The following is a 24,559-nucleotide window of genomic DNA, read 5'->3' as shown; positions in this document are numbered from 1 at the left end:
TTTAAAATATATTCAAGGAATATAGCTCTCTATTTGTTTAGCATGAACTCAACACAAAATACATATTATATGTCCTAATAAAATTGGATGAATATGCATCTTTCACAAAAAGTTATATGCGAGGTATTAAATTTGTATTGTTAAAATAATTATAAAAATCTGTTTTATCTTTTTCATATCTTTACACTTTTTTCAATTTTTTTTATGTGTTGTTACAAAAATTTTAAAATCTGTTTTGTCTTTTTATTACAGTGATATGTGGAGTGCCAATGGGAGTTGAGAATTCACTGCTAGTAACTGATTCACAAATCACCGCATCTGGCTTCAGTGGTGCCGTTTATGCTCCATCAATGGGACGAATCTTCAACCACCTGGGCGCCTGGTCACCCAAGTAAGTCATACACACATATATAGAGAATAACTGGTTATTGTCTAACACTTTGGCTTTATCTTGCAGCGGTTAGAACGGCTAATACCATGAAGCTCTGTCTCGCAACATTCGCCATTCAACCTGAGCATCCTGCAATGCAACAGAATAGTTGGAAAATCATTACCGTATATTGCCGTGTATTAGCCGACTTTTGAAGTCTAGAAATACTTTCCAAAAGAAGAGAGTCGGCTTATACACGGAGGCAACAAATTGGTTCATAAAATTCCGATCGGAAACACTCACGACCACGACTTACAAATTTTGATCAGACCCTTACAGCCTTTCACAGCTTATGTAACAATAATTTATGCACAATATAAATAATACACCCCATCATGCAATATTATGTAGTTTTTTGTTCTTGAATGCATTAATAGTTTGATGAATAATAATAAAAATTACTTGTTTTATTGTCATTTTAATGGTAAAAACGTGTTCCGCCATCTTTGTTTGACACCTCTGTCTATATCATTTTGTAAGCTCTTATTTGATTGGATTACACAATTTTGTGTAAACAACAGCCATGGACCACAGAATCGTTTTTCTGTGTGCAGGGGAAAACAGGGATTAAACATGCCTTAATGAGTTTATTATTTGCTGTCCAGTGAATAATTTAATTACTTATGTGCAATGATATGTTGTTACAGCTTGAATTGTTTATTTTCCTGTTATGATTTATTGGTGCTAAATTATTTTTGCACGGCATGGAAGACGTTAACATTGCGATGACGATTACCGTGTGTGTTATAATTAAAGGTGAAAAAATATAATGAAAAAGAAAAGCACAAGTCTATTTGTTGACAGTATTATTGAAACCAATACAATGTACAACTGGACAAAAGATGACTTCGGCTTATACACGAGGCCGATGATTTTGTACTTGATATTTAGGGTCAAACCAAGAGGTCGGCTTATACAAGGAGTCGGCTAATACACGGCAATATACGGTATATATTTCCGGTTTTGCACGCATCGAACTCACAGTATGACATCACAGAGGCAGATCTAGAGTAGGGCCCCCTAAATTTTGCTACAGTTATAATTTTATTATATATTAATTTTCTTTCTTTTTTTACAATCCTTCTCCAAACCTCCCCCAAAGTTCCCTTGGCATTCTGCCTCATGTCATTGGTGCCCCCCACTTCCCCCCAAATGGATTTTCTGGATCCGCCACTGCATCATACAAGATCTATCGGGCCTTGACCTAAATGTTTTTCCGTGATAGCCCACCAGGTTGCCTGTTTATAAAATCTGATAGCCCTCCATAAAAATTGGTAGTCTCTTAATTTTAATAAATTAAAATAAAGAGAAAAAGCAAAAACATATATTTTATATTATTAACAGGTTGATTTAGGTGGGGTTTTTTTTTAGTTGTTTAAGCATTTTGTTGATTGCGGAGTAATTAGATGTGCAAAAAAACAATGAGTAGCCCAGCGAACTACCGGATTTAGACATCTGGTAGCCTGAGTGAGAAATCGGTAGCCAAAACACCCAGGGCTAACGCTAAGGTCGAGCCCTGTATATCTGATGTTACTCTTTGGAATACTCTAGCTACAGTCTGACACAGGGCTATTTTCTATGTATTAACAAATAATGACTTAAACATTCCTTGGTAAAAAATTTAAGAAATGTTCATTGGTAGTTACCATACACAGTTATAGTCAGTGTTTTGTGAAATAACTTTTAACAATTTATAAAATCAGCATTATGTTACCAATGCTAAATTTCTGTGTTCTCTATTTGTTTCATTAAAAATATTATTACTGTATTGTAAGGAAGTGATTCAGGGCTCCCCAAGCCTGACATTGTCCTTGATCTGGGGATAATAAAGTTTAAAAAAACAACCCCAAACCCCCCCAGAAAACACATAAAAGACCCCCAAAACACAACTGCAGCAGCATTATGTTAATAAACCACTAACAACTTCAAGAGAAACAATAAACATACTGGTAGATATGTAAGCTAATTTAGTAACTTAAAAAAAACTCCTACATGTTCTGGGTTTTTTTTTCAGAGTTATGGATGGAAACCAGTGGATCATGGTTGATTTTGTCACATCGAAGCTGTTCGATGGAATCCTTACACAGGGCAGTCCTCTTGAAGACAAATGGGTGACCAAATTTATGGTCAGCTACAGCACAGATGGAAAACACTTTACTACATATGAAGAAAACGGAAAGCCGAAAATGTTCGCTGGTAACTTGGACAGAAACGGAGGAAGGAAGAATGTCTTCGCCCATGAAATTACCGCACGGTACATCAGGATTGTACCCGTGGAATGGGCCACGGCTGGTATTGGTTTGAGGTTCAATATTCTCGGCTGCTACGGCTGGCAGCCCACGGCAAGACCGCCCACCAATCCGACCGTCAGTCCGTCAGTGTCTCCCGTCATCAGTGAAGGACCAACACTGGCACCACACACTGTCGGAAGTAAAACTCCATCTGTGATACCACCTACAGGACAGACAGCGTACCCTACTGCCTCGCCTCCTGCACAGACTCCAGGTACTGTATAGCAGTAAGATAAGAAACTAAGCTTGGCATTAACAGGAAGCAGGAAACAAATGTTGCTCAAGTGCACAATATGCTTCCTGATATAGTCTTGTTCAACCTACCTAGTACTAGCACAACAACAATGCTATACGACCTTGAGTCATAACCTACACTGCAGAATTATCTCCGAGAATATAGGGTCTGCCCATGTGCGGGTGTATGTCATACATCTGGTGAGGGGAGATAATTCTGCAATGTAGGTTATGATTCAGGGTCGTATAGCATTGTTGTGCTAGTACTAGGTAAGTATGAATAATAATGAAAATTAGAAATAAATTTTCTAAATTGGCTTCACAAGCAGCTTTTGTTTTCCATTTTATTAGGTTTCATCTCTGTCCTTCTGTCTGTCCACCCGTCTGTCCCAAATATAGTTTTCCAGATGTTTTTTCACAATGCCTTGAGATTTTAAAATTTTGTGTGTAGCTTTATTGTGTCCTGTTACAGATCAAGTTTGACTTTCATGGCGATTTACCTTTTTTGTTCACAGAGTTACAATGTATGGCTCTTGAACTAAATACTAAAATCTGTAGGGATCAGTGGAGGACATACATTGCTTTAGCAATACTCTCAAAATGCTTGTTTTCGACACGATTCCAAATCCATTCAGGATACCTCATTTTCAAGAGTGGTAACACACAGTCAGATCATGAGCTATTATCCATGTTTGTCTACTGATTTGTGGTTGAAAAAGGTTACATTATAAGTGAAATATGCAATGTGCTGAGTGCGTCATTAAATAAAACATTTCCTTCCTTCCTTATAAGTGAAATAATTAATTAATAACATTTGCTTCCTAATTAAAACTTTAAAAGCATAACATCACTGCACTAAGAAAAAATCATATTTGCATTTTAAAATTATTTCAGGAGACGAAAAAACTATTTTGTTACAAGCTGATTAAATGTAACAAATTGCTTGTAAGAACTTTAACTTTAACTTTTTTTCGTGTTCTGAATAACATAAACACTGTTTATTATCCACATAGTTCAAGATATTCAGGGAAATATAACCAGTATGACCCATGTGTGTCATAATGATTTCACATGCACAACGAATGAGGTAATTTTATGAAGCGATATCATAACTTACTGCAGCTTCCTCAGTGTAAACGCTTATGAAAATTATTTCGTTTCATCGTCTCTTTTTAGTTACATTTGAAATGTTTTGACACGATCCTAGCTTGTTATTTATGAAAATAATATTTTGGATAATGTGGAACATAAAGAAATTACTACAGTCGCGTGTAATACAATAATCCTGAGACTCGTTTCATAAAATCAGTACGACACACAAGCTTGTATAATAATCTGTATAGATACTAGGTTTTCTTAGTTCAGCGATGATAGATTGCTTCCCACTCTACCAAATAAACCAGCTCAGATAAACAAATTTATTTCTAAGAATCCAGCTGTCTTACAAATTCATTTTAATATTTGTCTAAAATGAAAACATTATTTTACTTTATTATGCACGTACTTTAAAATAGGCAGCTGCTGGTGATTTGTGTGTTAGGTTATCATTAAACAGTCATTTGTTTGTTTGACCATCCATCCATCCATCCATCCATCCATCCATCCATCCATCCATCCATCCATCTATCTATCCATCCAAATTCAAAATACCCACCAACCCACCCATTCACCCAATCATCCATCAAACCCATCCATCCATCCATCCATCCATCCATCCATCCAACCATCCAACCAAATAACCCACCCACCCATAACCCATCCAATCATTCATGTGATGATTTGTGTTTGGTTGTAGGCATTGTGTGTGGCAAGCCAATGGGAGTGGACAATGCTCTGGTGATAAAGGACAAACAGATTACAGCGTCAGGATACAGTAATTTTGCAACAGTTGCCTCGATGGGACGACTTTTCAATCAGTTCGGTGCCTGGTCCCCTCAGTAAGTTGTGGAAATAAACAATAAACAATATTAATGGTTCAACAGTTCAGTTGTTTACTCATTGCAAGTTGATTCTTAGTTGATTCCATTACTGGCATTGCAAAAGCTGTGGTATGCTTGAGCTGGGAAAATGCATATAAAAGATCCCTTGCAGCTAATAGACAAATGTAGCAGGTTTCCTCTGACTACATGTCACAAAGAACCAAATGTTTGACATCCACTAGCCAATTATTAACTTTCACTTGTGCAATTAAATGTTAAATCACTGACTGGATATTAGGCAGTATAAAATCTTTTATTCTGTTACATGTTGGGTTTTTAACTGTTAATTTAACCTATTTACAAGTTATTGCTTTAATTATCAATTTTGGCAAATTCAATGTCTTTTTGTTTGTGCTGGGATTTGTAGTAGTTTCAGATGCATTTTTAGTGGAACAGAAAGTGTATGTATCGATGGATCTAGGATCAGTGTGATTTTTAGTGGAACAGAAAGTGTATATATCGATGGATCTAGGATGAGTGTGATTTTTAGTGGAACAGAAAGTGTATGTATCGATGGATCTAGGATGAGTGTGATTTTTAGTGGAACAGAAAACGTATGTATCGCTGCATGGATCTAGGATCAGTGTGATTTTTAATACATGAGTACTGTGTACATCCATATTGTATGGGGGCGGGACATAGCCCAGTGGTAAAACGCTCTCTCGATGTACGGTCGGTTTGGAATCAATCCCTGTTAGTGCGCCCATTGGGCTATTTCTCGTTCCAGCCAGTGCACCACGACTGGCATATCAAAGGCCGTGGTATGTACAACCCTGTCTATGGGATGATGCATATAAAAGATCCTTTGCTGTTAATCGAAAAGAGTAGCTCATGAAGTGGTGACAGTGGGTTTCCTCTCTTAATATCGGTGTGGTCCTTAACCATATGTCTGACGCCATATAACCGTAAATATAATAAACCATTTCCTTCCTTCCATATTGTATAACCCATTACCACACTGATGATGTGTAAAGGTTATGTAACATTACAGCATAATGATGAATCTTGTCTTACTAGTTTTGCAAACCATTTACGATCATTCTTCTGGTTCCAGGCATATGGATGGCAATCAGTGGATCATGATAGATTTCCTGAAGCCTAGAGAAATTAATGGGATTTTGACGCAGGGAAGTCCGAATGTGGAACAGTGGGTCTCCAAGTTCAAGATATCCTACAGTACGGACGGATTCCACTTCACACCGTACCAGGAACACGGCCAGACAAAACTCTTCGACGGCAACTCTGACCGATGGAACGTCATGAAGAACCTGTTCAGCCATCCCGTCCATGCTCGCTACATCAAAATATTCCCTGTCCAGTGGGCTCCAACAGGAATCGCCATGCGCGTCAACATTCTTGGCTGCTATAGTGTATCTCCCACCGTCATACCATCCGCTCAACCCACAGCAAGTCCGACCGCTCATCCCACGGGTCGCACTGAACGCACTCCTTCTGAACAGCCGACTGGAGTCAGTGGAGCGACGCCTTCTGAACAGCCAACTGGAGTCAGTGGAGCGAATCCTTCTGTTCATCCACCAAGCCAGAGTGGGGCCGTTCCTTCAGTGACACCGTACGGCAGTCCGACCGGCCAACCGACTGCAGCACCATCAAGTGGACCAACGTTTGAACCAAGTGAGTGAATTTGCTAAGCTAAAAACACATATTTAAGATATATTTGAAGAAAATGATGTCATGGGACAATTCGCCGACCTTGAGATTTCCTGGGTTAATGTGATAACAGAGGTCTAGATAACAAAGTTTGACTGTATATATCTTTATTTGTAAGGTCCATATATTCTTTCCGACACAGATGACCCAGACACAGACTGTTGTCAACCAATCCAAAAGCTGTCGTTCTCTGTCGAGCAATAAAAACATTTACTTTATTTATTTCATATCAGGAATTTCTGGCTGGGAAAGCACTTATTTGGTGTTAAATATGTAACATGATCAGAACGGTCATTCTGTCTTTGTGCCCATCACTGTCGTCTCATATTTTGTCATCAGTTGTAAATTTAATTTGTTGTAACTGATTATTATTATTATTAACTGTCATATGTCGTATTTACTGTCAGTAATTCCTAATAAAACAAAACAAACTGTTTTATTTTGTTAAAGATATCATCGCTTATAAAAATAACAGACGTTGTAATGTTTAGTATTACAATTATCTATTTTGGATGCCAAATAATACTTTCACTGGCTTTATAAAAACAAAACTAATTTTACCAGCAGGCGATATCAAAGTGTTCGATTCATTTGAAAAAAAAGAAGAAATAAAAAGATGAGAAGAGTGTTTTTATCCCACATTAGGGGATCACATTAAACATTCTTTATTCAGATGTTTGAAATATCTTAAAATCTTTATTAAAATATAATATTAAAATAAAACTGATTGGTTCACCAAAATTAATGTCTGTGAATGTTTGCAAGACATTACCAATATTTTTTGTACCAGATACTGAGGGGCTAAATGAGAGGTAGGCTATCCATAGAGTCAACTAACACACAACGATATACCTAACCAAGCTTTCAAATGTTTGTGGTGGATTTCTTTTCTTTTCTCATTTACTTGGAAGGACAAGGGGGATGGCCCACCTTTAATTTTCACCAACAAGAACACTGCCTAATATTTTCATTTAAACATGGTACTAACAGAATGACGACATAAATGAATAAACATACAATAATAATTATAATAATAAAATAAACTAAAATATATATGTTAAATAACAATAGTTAAAGAAATATAAAATAAATCTTTTTTTTTCTTCTTTAAAAAAAAATAAAAACATGATTTGCTAGTTCAGAGGCAAACACTAGAATGTTTGCAAACCACTACCCAAACCCCACTTAGTTTGGCTTGATTTGTGTTAATTAAACTGATGCCGAAAATGTAAGCGCCTTAAGAAAAATCCTGGGGAAAGGCCTGATCTTGATTTACTTATTTTTCACAGAGTTATGGCCCTTGAACTACTCATTTTTCGTAGAGTTATGGCCCTTGAACTTAGGAGATGTGAAAATGTGTCGGGGCCAGTAGGGGACATGCATGCTTGTATTGCTTTAGCAGTCCTCTCAGAATGCTTCTTTTCTGTGCAGAATGTCTGAGTCCGATGGGGCTGGAGAACTACAGGATCGTTAAGGACAACCAGCTTACATCATCATCAAACCTGGACAAGGACCACGGACCAGAAAATGGACGACTGCTGCAGGGCTCACCTCTGTTCAGTGGAGCGTGGGTTCATTCGTAAGTACATTTGAATCCCGTTGGCTTGAACCTCGTTTGACCTAACCATTCGGTCAGTAACGTGTAAGTGTAACTCGGGACTTGGGATGTTTTTGGTTCGAGCGTTGCAGTGTATTCGACCCTTCCGAGTCCGACCCAACAAGATTCTACTGTACAGTGGAATTCCACTTAATTGCATACCGTTTGTAGAATAATTTGTTTATGTGCATATTTTATCCTGCAGCAGTACAAAATGTAATCGTTAAAACAATCTGTATACAGTGAAACCACTAAATGAGATATCGACGGGACCAAGTAAAAAGTCTGCTTTTAAGGGGTTAGAGAGGTTATCTTCTGTGCTTATATTTAAAAAGGGACAGTGAAACATTTTCATTTTTAAGGGAATTCCGGTTTACAGAGGGTCCATTTTTGAGGGGTTTTACTTTGAGGGGTTCTTTCATGGTTTAAAATAGTATTGCCAGATTTGTCTTTATTTTTGGCTATTCTATAATTGTAACTCACATGACAGTTACATCTTTTTAACACACTGTACATAAATGATGTTGTTAAAACTGAAGGAAATTGCAGTAAGTGATATTTTGAAGAGGAGATGATTCTCGTCACAAATTGTATTCTCAATCTCATATTGTAATTGGATTGAGCATTTACCATAAATGTTCCGACGCCATATAACCGTCAATAAAATGTGTAGAGTATGTCGTTAAATAAAACATTTCCTTCTTATCTTAAATGTACAACATGTTTTATTGTTGCAGGCCACCCAGTGCACCATGACTGGTATATCAAAGGGCGTGGTATGTGCTATCCTGTCTGTGGGATAGTGCATATAATGATCCCTTGCTACTATTGGAACAAATGTAGTGGGTTTCCTCTCTAAGACTATATGTTGAAATTACCAAATGTTTGACATCCAATAGCCGAGGAATAATAAATCAATGTGCTCTAGTGGTGTCGTTACACAAAACAAACTAACTCTGGTGGCCATTAATAAATCAATTTGCTCTAGTGGTGTCATTAAACAGAACAAACTTTAACTCTTTAATGCCCATTAATAAATCAGTGTGCTCTAGTGGTGTTGTTAAACAAAACAAACTAACTCTGGTGGCCATTAATAAATTAATGTGCTCTAGTGGTGCCGTTGAACAAAAAAAACTTTAACTCTTTGGTGGCCATTAATAAATCAATATACTCTAGTGGTGTCATTAAACAAAAAACTTTTAACTTTTTATTATATTATTGCAGCCCCAATGACACACAGCCATGGATAATGGTGAACTTCCTTGAACCTAAACGAATATCAGGTATTGTCACTCAAGGTGGTGGGTCGGAGAACACATGGATCACGCAGTACACAGTTTCCTACAGCACAGATGGCAGAAACTTTATACCGTACACCGACACACCTGGTGCTGGAAACGGCAAGATCTTCAACGGAAATACCGACTCTGTGACGGACGTAACGCGACTGTTCAACCGGAACGTGATAGCTCAGTACATTCGAGTGGTTCCGGTCAAGGCCCAGGGAGTTGGTGCTTTCAGGTTTAACGTTCTTGGCTGTAATCCGTCTCCCATTGATAAGAATATACCGGTGAAGTCCACCTTGTCACCGACATTAGCATCAGGCGCGACCCCCACGCTGTCGCCTCCGACTGGGACGCAGGCCACACCATCGGCCGCGCCAGTGTTTACGACACCTTCTGGTAAGTCTACACCTTTCAAAGCTGGTTGTGCTGTAAATTGTTGCAAAGCAGGAGTAATATACTGTGTATATATATATATATATATATATATATATATATTTATATATTTAGATTATGTACTCTATTCTGATTGGGGGGTGGGATTTAGCTCAGTCGTTTGAGTGCTTGCCTAAGATTTTTACGTTGCAGGATCGAACCACCTCAGTGGATCTGTACAACTGATTGGGGTTTTTCTTGTGGGAAAGTGCATATAAAAGATCCCTTTCTGCATTAGTAAAAATGTAGCGGGTTTCCTCTTTTGAGTACAAGTCAGAATTACCAAATGTTTCACATCCAACAGCCGATGATTAATTAATCAGTGTGCTCTAGTGGTGTTGTTAAACAAAACAATGTATTCTGATTGGATGATGTCACTTAAAAACTTAATGCCATCCTTCGATAAACCTCAGAACATGACGTCATAACGTCAAATGGGACATCATTATGTAAGGTTGTGGGAAGGACATTGGAAACCGATCTTTTATGTATCTTTAACTCAAGAAATGTTGTTTGTAATTATAAAAATTGTTTGCTATTTATGGTGAGTTTATTGATGTGTGACAGTCACAACTTTAGTATAAAATCGTGTAGGTATGTTACGCGATTTTATACAATTTGTGACTGTTATACTTTAATAAATTCACAAAAAACAACAAACAATTTTTATATAATATATATTACTTTTAAGTGTACTGGCCTACAGCTGGTTGTGCTATAATCAGGGAATAAATATAAATTATTACAAAGCGGGAGTAACATATGAAATTTATGGAACTAGTTTAGCAAGACTCACCCTGTGCATTGCCAAATGACCCAATTGCTAATTTTTTTACAAAGTGGCTAGAACATTTACTTTTTGGCTAATAAAATTCTCTTTAAATTAACCACATTTTAATAATTTTTAAGGAAACACTAAATATCTGAAAATTTGGTTAAAACAATTTTTTTTCCATTGTAAGCCCTGGTTTAGGAATTATTTTATTCCCCATGCGAGAGCAAATAAATAAAAGTGTGTTGAGTGTGTCATTAAATAAAATAGGGTTTTTTCCTTCATACAAGCCTGGAAGTTAATTTTCCACCAGTCATTAGCTTGAATGGACAGTGAACCACCACCACCCCCCTCCCAGCAATTGTACAGCTACAAAATATTAGAAACAATATGTATACCTTGAAGATTTTAGTTTTTCAGGTGTAATAATAATTGGATCAGTAAATATAGGTCAGTGTTAAGGCATTTTGTTTGTGTTTTCAGTTTGCCTGATTCCAATGGGTGTGGAGAACATGTATGTTGTACACAATTCACAGCTGACAGCCTCTTCATTTAAAGACGGAAACCCACCCTCACAAGGACGACTGTACAATACACCCACCAGTCAACTTGGTGGTGCATGGATTCCAAGGTACAGTCGAGACCGATCTAATGGCTAATTGTATACAAGAGCCCAGGGCACAATATTTCACGAGAACCGTTGTTCTGTTCAGATGTCGGTTATGCAACTTTAAAATCACGAGAACTGCCAATTGGTTATGTGGTGAACAATTACATTCTAACATTAAAAGTACCATATATCAGTAATGAAAGTGAAAATCTGTATTTTTTAAAATACATTTGAACCACCAATGTAGCACAGAACCACCAATGTAGCACAGAACCACCAATGTAGCACAGAACCACCAATGTAGCACAGAACCATAGTTCAAGTGTTTTAGGATTAGGTAGGCCTAACTCATCGGTTACAAGAACTATATTCATGTTACCTAAGTAAAACTCACGTGAACTGACTTCCGGTCACCTAAGAAATGTTGAAATATTGTCCCCTGAGAGCCAATTGTCCATAACAGCCCATGTAAAAACCTACCCATAGCATTTTCTTCATTATGCATTTCTTCTCAATGCAGATAGTAGCTACTATTTAATTTAATTTGTTTTTTAACCTGCTTTAATAGCCACAAGATACAGTGGCTCACATTAACTCACACTGACTCATAATACATTTTTTATTGCATTTGTATCATTCATTATTTCTGTTAATATTTTGCCTAAGGCGAATAAGAGAGAAATATTCAAATTGTTGTGAACATGCATGCATCAGTTTCTACCTTCCTTGCAATTAGTTGTTCGCTTACTTTTTGTGAAACACAATTGCAGTACATAAATCAGCTCTATATCTCTGTAAACCGAATACCCCTTAAAACCAGACATTTTGCTTGCTGATAATTGAATATTGGCATAACCCATTTATGGGTTACACAAAACAAATTCAGGAAACCCATTTCATATTTGTACAAGCCATAATTATGACTATGTAAATGATGTCCTAAATTCAATGCACAAATGAAAAATGGGTTATGCAAAACCTGACTTGTGCAAATGTTGTGCAGATGGAAAAAAAAAAATTCTTCACAATTTTCCAAGGCCTACCATGGGTGTCCAGTTTAAAGGGTTTTTACTGCACATGTATATTATTAATATACATGACCTAAAGCTGTGCTTGTCTCCTATAGAATATAGTTTGAAGGGGTTTTACTGGACATGTATATTATTAATATACATGACCTAAAGCTGTGCTTGTCTCCTATAGAATATAGTTTGAAGGGGTTTTACTGGACATGTATATTATTAATATACATGACCTAAAGCTGTACGTGTCTCCTATAGAATATAGTTTGAAGGGTTTTACTGGACATGTATATTATTAATATACATGACCTAAAGCTGTACATGTCTCCTATAGAATATAGTTTGAAGGGTTTTACTGGACATGTATATTATTAATATACATGACCTAAAGCTGTACGTGTCTCCTATAGAATATAGTTTGAAGGGTTTTACTGGACATGTATATTATTAATATACATGACCTAAAGCTGTACGTGTCTCCTATAGAATATAGTTTGAAGGGTTTTACTGGACATGTATATTATTAATATACATGACCTAAAGCTGTACGTGTCTCCTATAGAATATAGTTTGAAGGGTTTTACTAGACATGTATATTATTAATATACATGACCTAAAGCTGTACGTGTCTCCTATAGAATATAGTTTGAAGGGGTTTTACTGGACATGTATATTATTAATATACATGACCTAAAGCTGAACGTGTCTCCTATAGAGAATAGTTTGAAGGATATGTTCATGTTTCCTTCCAGCTCACTGAACAAGCAGTGGATACAGGTTGACCTGCTGAAACCCAAACTAATATCTGGTGTGATCACCCAGGGCAGTCCTGTTGGTCCCCGGTGGGTTACCCAGTACACAGTGTTCACCAGCCTTGACGGGAAGACCTTCACTCCCTACACAGGCCTGCCTGGCCAGACTCTTCCAAAGCAGTTTGTTGCCAACGCTGACCAGAACTCGCCACACAGAGAGTTGTTCAATCGGGAGATTGTAGCAAGATTTGTACGAATTCTCCCAGTTTCCTGGGCTCCTGCAGGAATAGCTCTGCGCTTTAATGTCCTTGGATGCCGCCCAGACAACCCTAAACCAATACCTCAACCAACAGCTGTGCCACCCTCTGGTCCTACTGGAACGCCAACAGCTGTGCCACCCTCTGGTCCTACTGGAAAGCCAACAGCTGTGCCACCCTCTGGTCCTACTGGAAAGCCAACAGCTGTGCCACCCTCTGGTCCTACTGGAAAACCAACAGCTGTGCCACCCTCTGGTCCTACTGGAAAACCAACAGCTGTGCCACCAATGCAAACAACGTATGGTGGATTCCAAGGTAACTAGACGGTTCCTATGCTTAATTCTAACAGTTGAGTTGTTTGTAGAAGCCATAGACACCATATGAATACCATTATAATGTTAGATCCTTAATATCCATATAGTCAAATTCTGTTTGTGTCAAACAGGAACTGATTAACTGACTTTTACAATTTTATACTAGGGCCATTCCATTGTAATGATTTATGCCAGTTTAGTTACACAATGCTAAAACTTAATATAAACATATATTATTAGTCTCCTACCGGTCCAACTAAAGGGTACTAGAGGTTTCATCTTCGTCTGTCTGTCTGAAATTTTGGGTATAGCTTTACCATGTGCCGTTACAGATCAGATTTGACTTTCATGGTGATTTACCCATTTTTGACAAGAGTTATGACCCTTGAACTACAAACTTATTTGGGCCCTGTTGGGGACACACGTTTCTTTAGTAGAACTCCTGGAATGCTTGTTAAGTATTAAACCCATACGAACTCTCATAAAAAAAATTAATAATATGTTTTTTATATTAGTTTTAGCATTGTTTAGTATTTGGTTACATGCCAATTCATCGGTTCCCTTTTGTTAAAACATATTTTTTGTAACAAATGTTATGAGAATTGATATGGGATTAAAACATAATAATTTATTTCTATATGGGTTTTAACAATGTTTAGAGTTTAGTAACATACCAATCTGTCAGTTCCCTTTTGCCACAGACTACAGTTTGAATTGCAATTGGGGTGTTGGTAAATGAACATTCCTTGACTCTGGACAAGGGTATTATGAGAATTTTGTTTTATGATATATCACAATATATAGAGGATAACAAACAAGGTACCAGTTATTATCAAATTTATGTCCCAAGTGAAATAATTTTCACAAACTTTAGCGTGTGACAAATGAAAATTATTTTATAAGAGACATAAATTTGATAATAACTGGTACCGAGTTGGTTATTTTATTTATTACCTCAGCTATTTTTCAATTTACAAACACGTACTTGTATATTGAAATGGCGTAAACCATTTTACACACTGTTTTGAGTATTGCTATAACTTAGTATTTTAATCGTGTTCATTGGTAATTTTTAAAAACCAAAGTTCTATATATTCTGCTAAAAATAAATCTATAATGAATTGCATTAAACTAAAATTTTATTACAAGTTTAATACTGAAAACAGAAAGCTGTAAACGCAAACTCTTTTAAACTACGTGACATCATTTTGTGTTTTTGCCATGACTATGTCATATTTAATACCGACACGGTCTGACTTGTAAGTGTCAAACCATCCAATAGTAGTGCATGTTACACCAATGCAGAATATTTTTCACAGAATGTTTTTTCCCTGTTATGAGTGACTGCTGAGCTAATTAATTGCAATATGTGTTTCCTGCATTACGATACATATGATAATATATTCTTTACAGCACCATCCACTGATTTTGAGGCAGGCATTTAGCAAAATACAGAAAATATATGTGGCCAATTAAAGTTTATTATTTGAAACATAAAATACATTAATCACCTTTGGTGTACCAAACGTTATTTAATAATGTGAGGCCCTTCCTCTTATCACATCTTTGAATACATCGAATCTATGAGATCAGTATTTTCAACTGAAATACAGAAACTACGGAGTATATTGATACTGGTAGGGTGTATTGTAATACGTATCATTTACCCTTTGAATCATACTATATTGGTATACGGGTAGGATGTATTGTAATACGTATCATTTACCCTTTGAATCATACTATATTGGTATACGGGTAGGGTGTAATCATACTATATTGGTATACGGGTAGGGTGTAATCATACTACATTGGTATACGGGTAGGGTGTAATCATACTACACTGGTATACGGGTAGGGTGTAATCATACTACACTGGTATACGGGTAGGGTGTAATCATGCTATACTGGTATACGGGTAGGGTGTAATCATGCTACACTGGTATACGGGTAGGGTGTAATCATGCTACACTGGTATACGGGTAGGGTGTAATCATGCTACACTGGTATACGGGTAGGGTGTAATCATGCTACACTGGTATACGGGTAGGGTGTAATCATGCTACACTGGTATACGGGTAGGGTGTAATCATGCTACACTGGTATACGGGTAGGGTGTAATCATGCTACACTGGTATACGGGTAGGGTGTAATCATGCTACATTGGTATACGGGTAGGGTGTAATCATGCTACACTGGTATACGGGTAGGGTGTAATCATGCTACACTGGTATACGGGTAGGGTGTAATCATGCTACATTGGTATACGGGTAGGGTGTAATCATGCTACATTGGTATACGGGTAGGGTGTAATCATGCTATACTGGTATACGGGTAGGGTGTAATCATACTATACTGGTATACGGGTAGGGTGTAATCATACTATACTGGTATACAGGTAGGGTGTAATCATACTATATTGGTATACGGGTAGGGTGTAATCATGCTACATTGGTATACGGGTAGGGTGTAATCATGCTACATTGGTATACAGGTAGGGTGTAATCATGCTACACTGGTAAAAGGGTAGGGTGTAATCATGCTACACTGGTATACGGGTAGGGTGTTATCATGCTACATTGGTATACGGGTAGGGTGTTATCATGCTACACTGGTATACGGGTAGGGTGTAATCATGCTACATTGGTATACGGGTAGGGTGTAATCATGCTACATTGGTATACGGGTAGGGTGTTATCATGCTACATTGGTATACGGGTAGGGTGTAATCATGCTACACTGGTATACGGGTAGGGTGTAATCATGCTACACTGGTATACGGGTAGGGTGTAATCATGCTACACTGGTATACGGGTAGGGTGTAATCATGCTACACTGGTATACGGGTAGGGTGTAATACTATACTGGTATACGAGTAGGGTGTAATCATACTATATTGGTATACGGGTAGGGTGTAATACTATATTGGTATACGGGTAGGGTGTAATCATACTATACTGGTATACGGGTAGGGTGTAATCATACTATACTGGTATACAGGTAGGGTGTAATCATACTATATTGGTATACGGGTAGGGTGTAATACTATATTGGTATACGGGTAGGGTGTAATACTATATTGGTATACGGGTAGGGTGTAATACTATATTGGTATATGGGTAGGGTGTAATCATACTATATTGGTATACGGGTAGGGTGTAATCATACTATATTGGTATACGGGTAGGGTGTAATACTATTCTGGTATACGGGTAGGGTGTAATACTATATTGGTATACGGGTAGGGTGTAATACTATATTGGTATACGGGTAGGGTGTAATACTATATTGGTATACGGGTAGGGTGTAATACTATATTGGTATATGGGTAGGGTGTAATACTATATTGATATACGGGTAATACTGTGCATCTGTATTTCTCTTGGGGTGGGACTTAGCCCAGTGGTAAACACTTGCTTGATGCGCGATTGGTCTGGGATCGATACCTGTCAGTTGGCCCATTAGGCTATTTCTCATTCCATGACTGGTATATCAAAGGTCGTGGTATGTGCAATCCTGTCTGTGGGATGGTGCATATAAAAGATCCCTTGCTGCTAATGGAAAAGTGTAGCGGGTTTCTTCTTTAAGATTATATGTAAAAAATTATTCAATGTTTGACATCCAATAGCCAATAATTAATAAAAACAATGTGCTATAGTGGTGTCGTTAAACAAAGCAGACTTTAACCTCTATTTGTCTTTTTCATTGAACAGGCTGCGACGTGTCAATGGGGGTGGAGAATCCGAGGATAGTTGGAGGACGTCAGCTGACAGCTTCATCGATGATGGACATATTCCACAGCGCTGAACGGGCTCGACTCTACACAAGTAAAGATGGCCATTATGCAGGAGCCTGGGTTCCACAGTGAGTAAATCAATGTTAATAAAGCATGAGGGGCATACACGTGATACCAAATGGCAGGAGGTTTAATATCACAGTTATTACCTATGTAAGAAATTATGTTGTAAACCAAAATAGCCCCATGCATGAACCAGTCCATTCTGATGATGCCAAGATAATTTTGTAACAGTAATAGGTGATAAAAACTCTTTTAACTAGTTGTTACCATTACATGTGAAATGCAGAACAAAGAAATGGATACATACATGGCTAATGAGGGCTGACTATCTGGCAGTCATATATGCAGTATATTGAAACTCCTTGATTTGGTTATCTGTATCCACTATATCACACACACACAATCCTAAAATTGGCAGCCAGTAAATGACTTCCAAGCTAGACTGAAAGATATTCATGAGAATTAATATAGTAGTAGGATAACTCTTAATATTGTTAATTGGAATCAACAGGTCTTAAAAATCTTTGGATTCTTGTTTTAAATATATAAATAAATTGCCTGTAAACAAAGATCCTTTCTTCATTTTTGTGTTTTTGACATTTTGTGAATTAACTGGTCTTTCGCCTCAGGTTTTGTGATGATTTAGCTATCTTCCTTTATGTCTTCTAAAATCACTACATGCTTTGTTTGCTTCATGCCAATTACAGATTTCCAAATAATCGACAGTGGATTCAGGTTGACTTTGGAGCACTGTATCCAGTTTCTGGCGTCATCACTCAGGGTCGATCTGACATCCCACAGTGGGTGATGAAGTTCGAGGTCTATTACAGCAATGATGGTCAGCACTTCAGACCCATATTGTCGGAAACATCGCAGCTGAAGGTATTCACTGGCAACGCTGACCAGAACACTCCCAAGACGAATATATTCCCTGCTGTGACAGCAAGATATATCCGAATCCGCCCTGTTGAATGGCACCAGGCCGTGGCCTTGAGATTTAACGTGCTTGGATGCATGATCCCATCACCCACGCCACAGCTGTCTGTTCCGTCTGCAATCCCAACTGGACTCCCAACTGCATCTCCTTCCCGAGCACCCTGCATGTACTGGACACCATGGGTCAGCAGTAACAGACCCACGGCCATGGGTGAATATGAATCACTGTCGAACATGGGTAGCTATGTGACGGTGTGCGACGCCAGGTTTGTGACCAGCATCGAGTGTCGAACGGTCGATACGAAGCTGAAACCGGAAAAGGATGGACAGATTGGCGTGGTGTGCAGTCTGGACAGGAAGGCTCTCATCTGTGATGGCTCAAAACAAGTCGGTGATCCGTGTCACAACTACGAAATCAGGGTCTTCTGTGATGAGTGTGAGAAGCCGACGGCGTCTCCATCGGCTGGGGCGGTCATCACACCATCGGTCACTCCGAAAGGAAACACGTTTGTGACGCCATCATTGACGCTACTGACGGGACAGACGCCCAGCGTGAAACCGCCCTCCTGTGTAGACCGGTGGAGTGGGTGGGTCAACAAAGACAGGCCTGATGGAAATGGAGATTTCGAGTATCTGACGGTACAGGAACTGGATCTGTTTTGTCCAGGTGGTGTGATATCCGAAGTAAAGTGCGCTAGTGCAACAACAGGGCAGCAGTATGACTTGACGGGAGATAATGTGTCCTGTAATGCTTCCTACGGTTTGAGGTGCAGCAATGGTGATAATGGACCGACCACCTGTCAAGACTACAAAGTCAACTACAGATGCCAATGCAAATGTAAGTTAATTCAAATATTAACTTCTTGGCTGCTGTTGTCGTATTGCACGGGTACAATACAGAAGGTAATAAATATACTCAACAACAAAAGAAATGCAAATGTTTGAATAAAGTTAAATTTGTTTGTTTAACGACACCACTAGAGCACATCGATTTATTAATCATTAGCTAATGGATGTCAAACATTTAATAATTGTGATATTTAGTCTTAGAGAGGTAACCTGCCACCTTTTTCCATTAGTAGCAAGGGATCTTTTACATGTACCATCCCACAGACAGAATAGCACATACCTCGATGGTCTTTGATATACCAGTCGTGGTGCACTGGCTGGAATGAGAAATAGATGTTTGAATATATTTCATTTCACGATACAGTTAATTTGGTAAATTATAGACTGTCAAAGTTGGCCTAAACTGTTCACAAGGCATTTATAATTTTAATAGACACAAAAATCTGATGGTATTCAAAGTGAATAATTTTAAATAAAGGAAACTAGATTAATATGTGTGCTGCTAGTGTTGTTCAGTACATGTGATATTATCGAGAATTTGTGATAAGTACATGTTGGAAATTAATACAAATGTTTGTAGGAAATGAATTTCAGATAAAACAAGGATTGGAACTTTGCTGTCTGACAGTCATGGATATCAAATTAACTGTCTTACCTACTCTAGTAGTGAAGTGATTATTTCCATCCCCGTCGGTGGGCCCATTGGGCTATTTCTCGTTCCAGCCAGTGCACCACGACTGGTATATCAAAGGCCGTGGTATGTGTTATCCTGTCTGTGGGATGGCGCATTTAAAAAATCCCTTCCTGCTAATCGAAAAGAGTAGCTCATGAAGTGGAGACAGCGGGTTTTCTATCTCAATCTTCTGTGTGATCCTTAGCCATATGTCTGACACCATATAACCGTAAAATAAAATGTGTTGAGTACGTCATTAAATAAAACATTTCCTTGATTATTTCCAATTAAATGGGGGTTTCTGTGTACAAATATGTTTTCAATCAAGGTATTATGATTATATCGATTGGAAAGGAAAGAACCAGTCAATCCACTGTTCTGATGGATCACTTTGAAGAAGGGATGGCAATCATCTTAAATCTTAAATTTATGTTGAGTAGTATCCCTTCTACACTAAGTATTGGGTGTTTATGTATAGTTACTTAGATAATACTAAGAGAATACCCCCAAAATATTATTATAATGTGATTTTAATTTTTTTTTTATCCAGATTATGAAATGTGACCCTTCTATATAATGCTATACTAACTAGAAATAACATTTAATGCTGGTATTTTGTAAAAGCTTCTTTCAGATATGCCATACATAATATGACAAATAATACAAATTTATGATCAATGAATTAAATATTAAGAATTGTTTTTAATTTAATGATGTATAACAGTAAACAAAAATTGTATAGAGTAGAATGTTAATATAATATCAAATACTTTTGTATTTTACAGCATTTACATCACCTCACATCAGCTCATCAGCATCTCCAAGTACAGGAACATATGTGTCACCAACTGCCTCACCCCAACCTCACTGTACAGTCAGTAAATGGTCCCAGTGGATAAACAGAGACAAGCCTGGTGTTGGAAGTGGTGACCATGAAGCTTACACACATGAAGAGTTGATCAAGTTCTGTCCTGGTGGAGAAATCACTGACATAGAATGCATGACAACAGATGGAATTTCTTCAAATAGTGCTGGAGAAGTCATGCAATGTAACAAAAATATTGGACTCAAGTGTGAAAACAGTGATAATGCTCCACTCCCATGCTCTGACTACAAGATCCGATACTTCTGTAAGTGTTCTCCTCTTGTAACACCTTCTGCTGTACCTACAACTACTCCAACTGCCTCACCACCAACAGGACAACACATCAGTCCTTCTGCATCTCCAAGTCCAGGAACAGATGTGTCACCAACTGCCTCACCACCAACAGGACAACACATCAGTCCTTCAGCATCTCCAAGTCCAGGAACAGATGTGTCACCAACAGCCTCACCCCAACCTCACTGTACAGTCAGTAAATGGTCCCAGTGGATAAACAGAGACAAGCCTGGTGTTGGAAGTGGTGACCATGAAGCTTACACACATGAAGAGTTGGTCAAGTTCTGCTCTGGTGGAGAAATCACTGAGATAGAATGCATGACAACAGATGGAATTTCTTCAAATAGTGCTGGAGAAGTCATGCAATGTAACAAAAATATTGGACTCAGGTGTGAAAACAGTGATAATTTTCCAATACAGTGCTCCGATTACAAGATTAGATACTTCTGCAAGTGTTCTATTGTAACACCATATTTAGGACCTTCAGCTACTCCAACTGCATCACCACCAACAGGACAACACTTCAGTCCTTCAGCATCTCCAAGTCCAGGAACAGATGTGTCACCAACTGCCTCACCACCAACAGGACAACACATCAGTCCTTCACCATCTCCAAGTCCAGGAACAGATGTGTCACCAACAGCCTCACCCCAACCTCACTGTACAGTCAGTAAATGGTCCCAGTGGATAAACAGAGACCAGCCTGGTGTTGGAAGTGGTGACCATGAAGCTTACACACATGAAGAGTTGATCAAGTTCTGTCCTGGTGGAGAAATCACTGACATAGAATGCATGACAACAGATGGAATTTCTTCAAATAGTGCTGGAGAAGTCATGCAATGTAGCAAAAATATTGGACTCAAGTGTGAAAACAGTGATAATGCTCCACTCCCATGCTCTGACTACAAGATCCGATACTTCTGTAAGTGTTCTCCTCTTGTAACACCTTCTGCTGTACCTACAGCTACTCCAACTGCCTCACCACCAACAGGACAACACATCAGTCCTTCTGCATCTCCAAGTCCAGGAACAGATGTATCACCAACTGCCTCACCACCAACAGGACAACACATCAGTCCTTCAGCATCTCCAAGTCCAGGAACAGATGTGTCACCAACTGCCTCACCCCAACCTCATTGTACAGTCAGTAAATGGTCCCAGTGGATAAACAGAGACAAGCCTGGTGATGGAAGTGGTGACCATGAAGCTTACACACATGAAGAGTTGATCAAGTTCTGTCCTGGTGGAGAAATCACTGAGATAGAATGCATGACAACAGATGGAATTTCTTCAAATAGTGCTGGAGAAGTCATGCAATGTAACAAAAATATTGGACTCAAGTGTGAAAACAGTGATAATGCTCCACTCCCATGCTCTGACTACAAGATCCGATACTTCTGTAAGTGTTCTCCTCTTGTAACACCTTCTGCTGTACCTACAGCTACTCCAACTGCCTCACCACCAACAGGACAACACATCAGTCCTTCTGCATCTCCAAGTCCAGGAACAGATGTATCACCAACTGCCTCACCACCAACAGGACAACACATCAGTCCTTCAGCATCTCCAAGTCCAGGAACAGATGTGTCACCAACTGCCTCACCCCAACCTCATTGTACAGTCAGTAAATGGTCCCAGTGGATAAACAGAGACAAGCCTGGTGATGGAAGTGGTGACCATGAAGCTTACACACATGAAGAGTTGATCAAGTTCTGTCCTGGTGGAGAAATCACTGAGATAGAATGCATGACAACAGATGGAATTTCTTCAAATAGTGCTGGAGAAGTCATGCAATGTAACAAAAATATTGGACTCAAGTGTGAAAACAGTGATAATGCTCCACTCCCATGCTCTGACTACAAGATCCGATACTTCTGTAAGTGTTCTCCTATTGTAACACCTTCTGCTGTACCTACAGCTACTCCAACTGCCTCACCACCAACAGGACAACACATCAGCCCTTCAGCATCTCCAAGTCTAGGAAGAGATGTGTCACCAACTGCCTCACCACCAACAGGACAACACATCAGTCCTTCAGCATCTCCAAGTCTAGGAACAGATGTGTCACCAACTGCCTCACCCCAACCTCATTGTACAGTCAGTAAATGGTCCCAGTGGATAAACAGAGACAAGCCTGGTGTTGGAAGTGGTGACCATGAAGCTTACACACATGAAGAGTTGATCAAGTTCTGTCCTGGTGGAGAAATCACTGACATAGAATGCATGACAACAGATGGAATTTCTTCAAATAGTGCTGGAGAAGTCATGCAATGTAACAAAAATATTGGACTCAAGTGTGAAAACAGTGATAATGCTCCACTCCCATGCTCTGACTACAAGATCCGATACTTCTGTAAGTGTTCGCCTCTTGTAACACCTTCTGCTGTACCTACAGCTACTCCAACTGCATCACCACCAACAGGACAACACATCAGCCCTTCAGCATCTCCAAGTCCAGGAACAGATGTGTCACTAACTGCCTCACCCCAACCTCACTGTACAGTCAGTAAATGGTCCCAGTGGATAAACAGAGACAAACCTGGTGTTGGAAGTGGTGATCATGAAGCTTACACACACGAAGAGTTGTCTAAATTTTGTCCTGGTGGAGCAATCACTGAGATAGAATGCATGACAACAGATGGAATTTCTTCAAATAGTGCTGGAGAAGTCATGCAATGTAACAAAAATATTGGACTAAAGTGTGAAAACAGTGATAATGCTCCACTCCCATGTTCTGACTACAAGATCCGATACTTCTGCAAGTGCTCTCCTCTTGTAACACCATATGTGGGACCTACTGGTTCTCCGACTGTGTCACCAATGTCTAATACAAACCTGATGCCTTCAGCATCTCCAGTGTGTAATGGAACTCAGTGGTCCCAATGGATAAACAGAGACAAACCAGATGTTGGAGGTGGTGATCATGAATCTTTTTCACCTCACGAATTCGGTTCGTTTTGTCCCGGAGGAGAAATATTAGATATCGAATGTCGGACTGTAAACGACATTTCCTCTCATAGTTCTGGAGAAGTTCTTTCCTGCCACAAAGATACTGGACTGAGATGTGAAAATAGTGACAATTATCCGTTGCCGTGTTCCGATTACAAAATCCGATACCTCTGCAAGTGTTCTCCACCAGGTGCCCAGCCTACAGGCAGTGTGACATGGATCATGCCTAGCTTTGACCCAAGTGGATCCCCGACACCCGTTCTCCAGACCTGCACACAGAGCTCGCTGTCTCCATGGGTGAACAAGGACACTCCAGACACTGGCGATGGTGACCACGAGTTCCTCACCAAGGAAGAGCTGGCCAGGTTCTGTGTCGGCGGCGTTGTCACCAAGATCGAGTGCTATGCCGGCGACATCCCACATGAGAGCACGGGAGAGGTTGCGACCTGTGACCTGCAGAACGGTTTGGTGTGCAACAACAAGGACAACTCTCCAGTTCCATGCAGCGACTACAAAGTGCGATACTTGTGTGAATGCACAGGTGAGTATTTTA

General features: G+C 39.0%; 1 protein-coding gene across 1 annotated transcript in view; it reads left to right on the top strand.

The window, feature by feature from the left end:
- LOC121381939 overlaps window positions 1-24,559 on the top strand; it is a 95,660-nt gene that overhangs the window by 24,133 nt on the left and 46,968 nt on the right. The window contains exons 14-24 of the mRNA XM_041511362.1: window positions 253-391; window positions 2,445-2,935; window positions 4,751-4,892; window positions 5,989-6,566; window positions 8,034-8,181; window positions 9,424-9,881; window positions 11,173-11,320; window positions 13,074-13,645; window positions 17,355-17,505; window positions 18,148-19,214; window positions 20,684-24,547. Of these exons, the coding sequence (XP_041367296.1) occupies window positions 253-391; window positions 2,445-2,935; window positions 4,751-4,892; window positions 5,989-6,566; window positions 8,034-8,181; window positions 9,424-9,881; window positions 11,173-11,320; window positions 13,074-13,645; window positions 17,355-17,505; window positions 18,148-19,214; window positions 20,684-24,547 (7,758 nt within the window). The remainder of the gene's footprint in view (window positions 1-252; window positions 392-2,444; window positions 2,936-4,750; window positions 4,893-5,988; window positions 6,567-8,033; window positions 8,182-9,423; window positions 9,882-11,172; window positions 11,321-13,073; window positions 13,646-17,354; window positions 17,506-18,147; window positions 19,215-20,683; window positions 24,548-24,559) is intronic.

This window comes from Gigantopelta aegis, chromosome 9 (genome assembly GCF_016097555.1).
Source record: "Gigantopelta aegis isolate Gae_Host chromosome 9, Gae_host_genome, whole genome shotgun sequence".
Lineage (NCBI taxonomy): Eukaryota > Metazoa > Mollusca > Gastropoda > Neomphalida > Peltospiridae > Gigantopelta > Gigantopelta aegis.
This window is presented reverse-complemented; position numbering and strand designations above follow the sequence as displayed.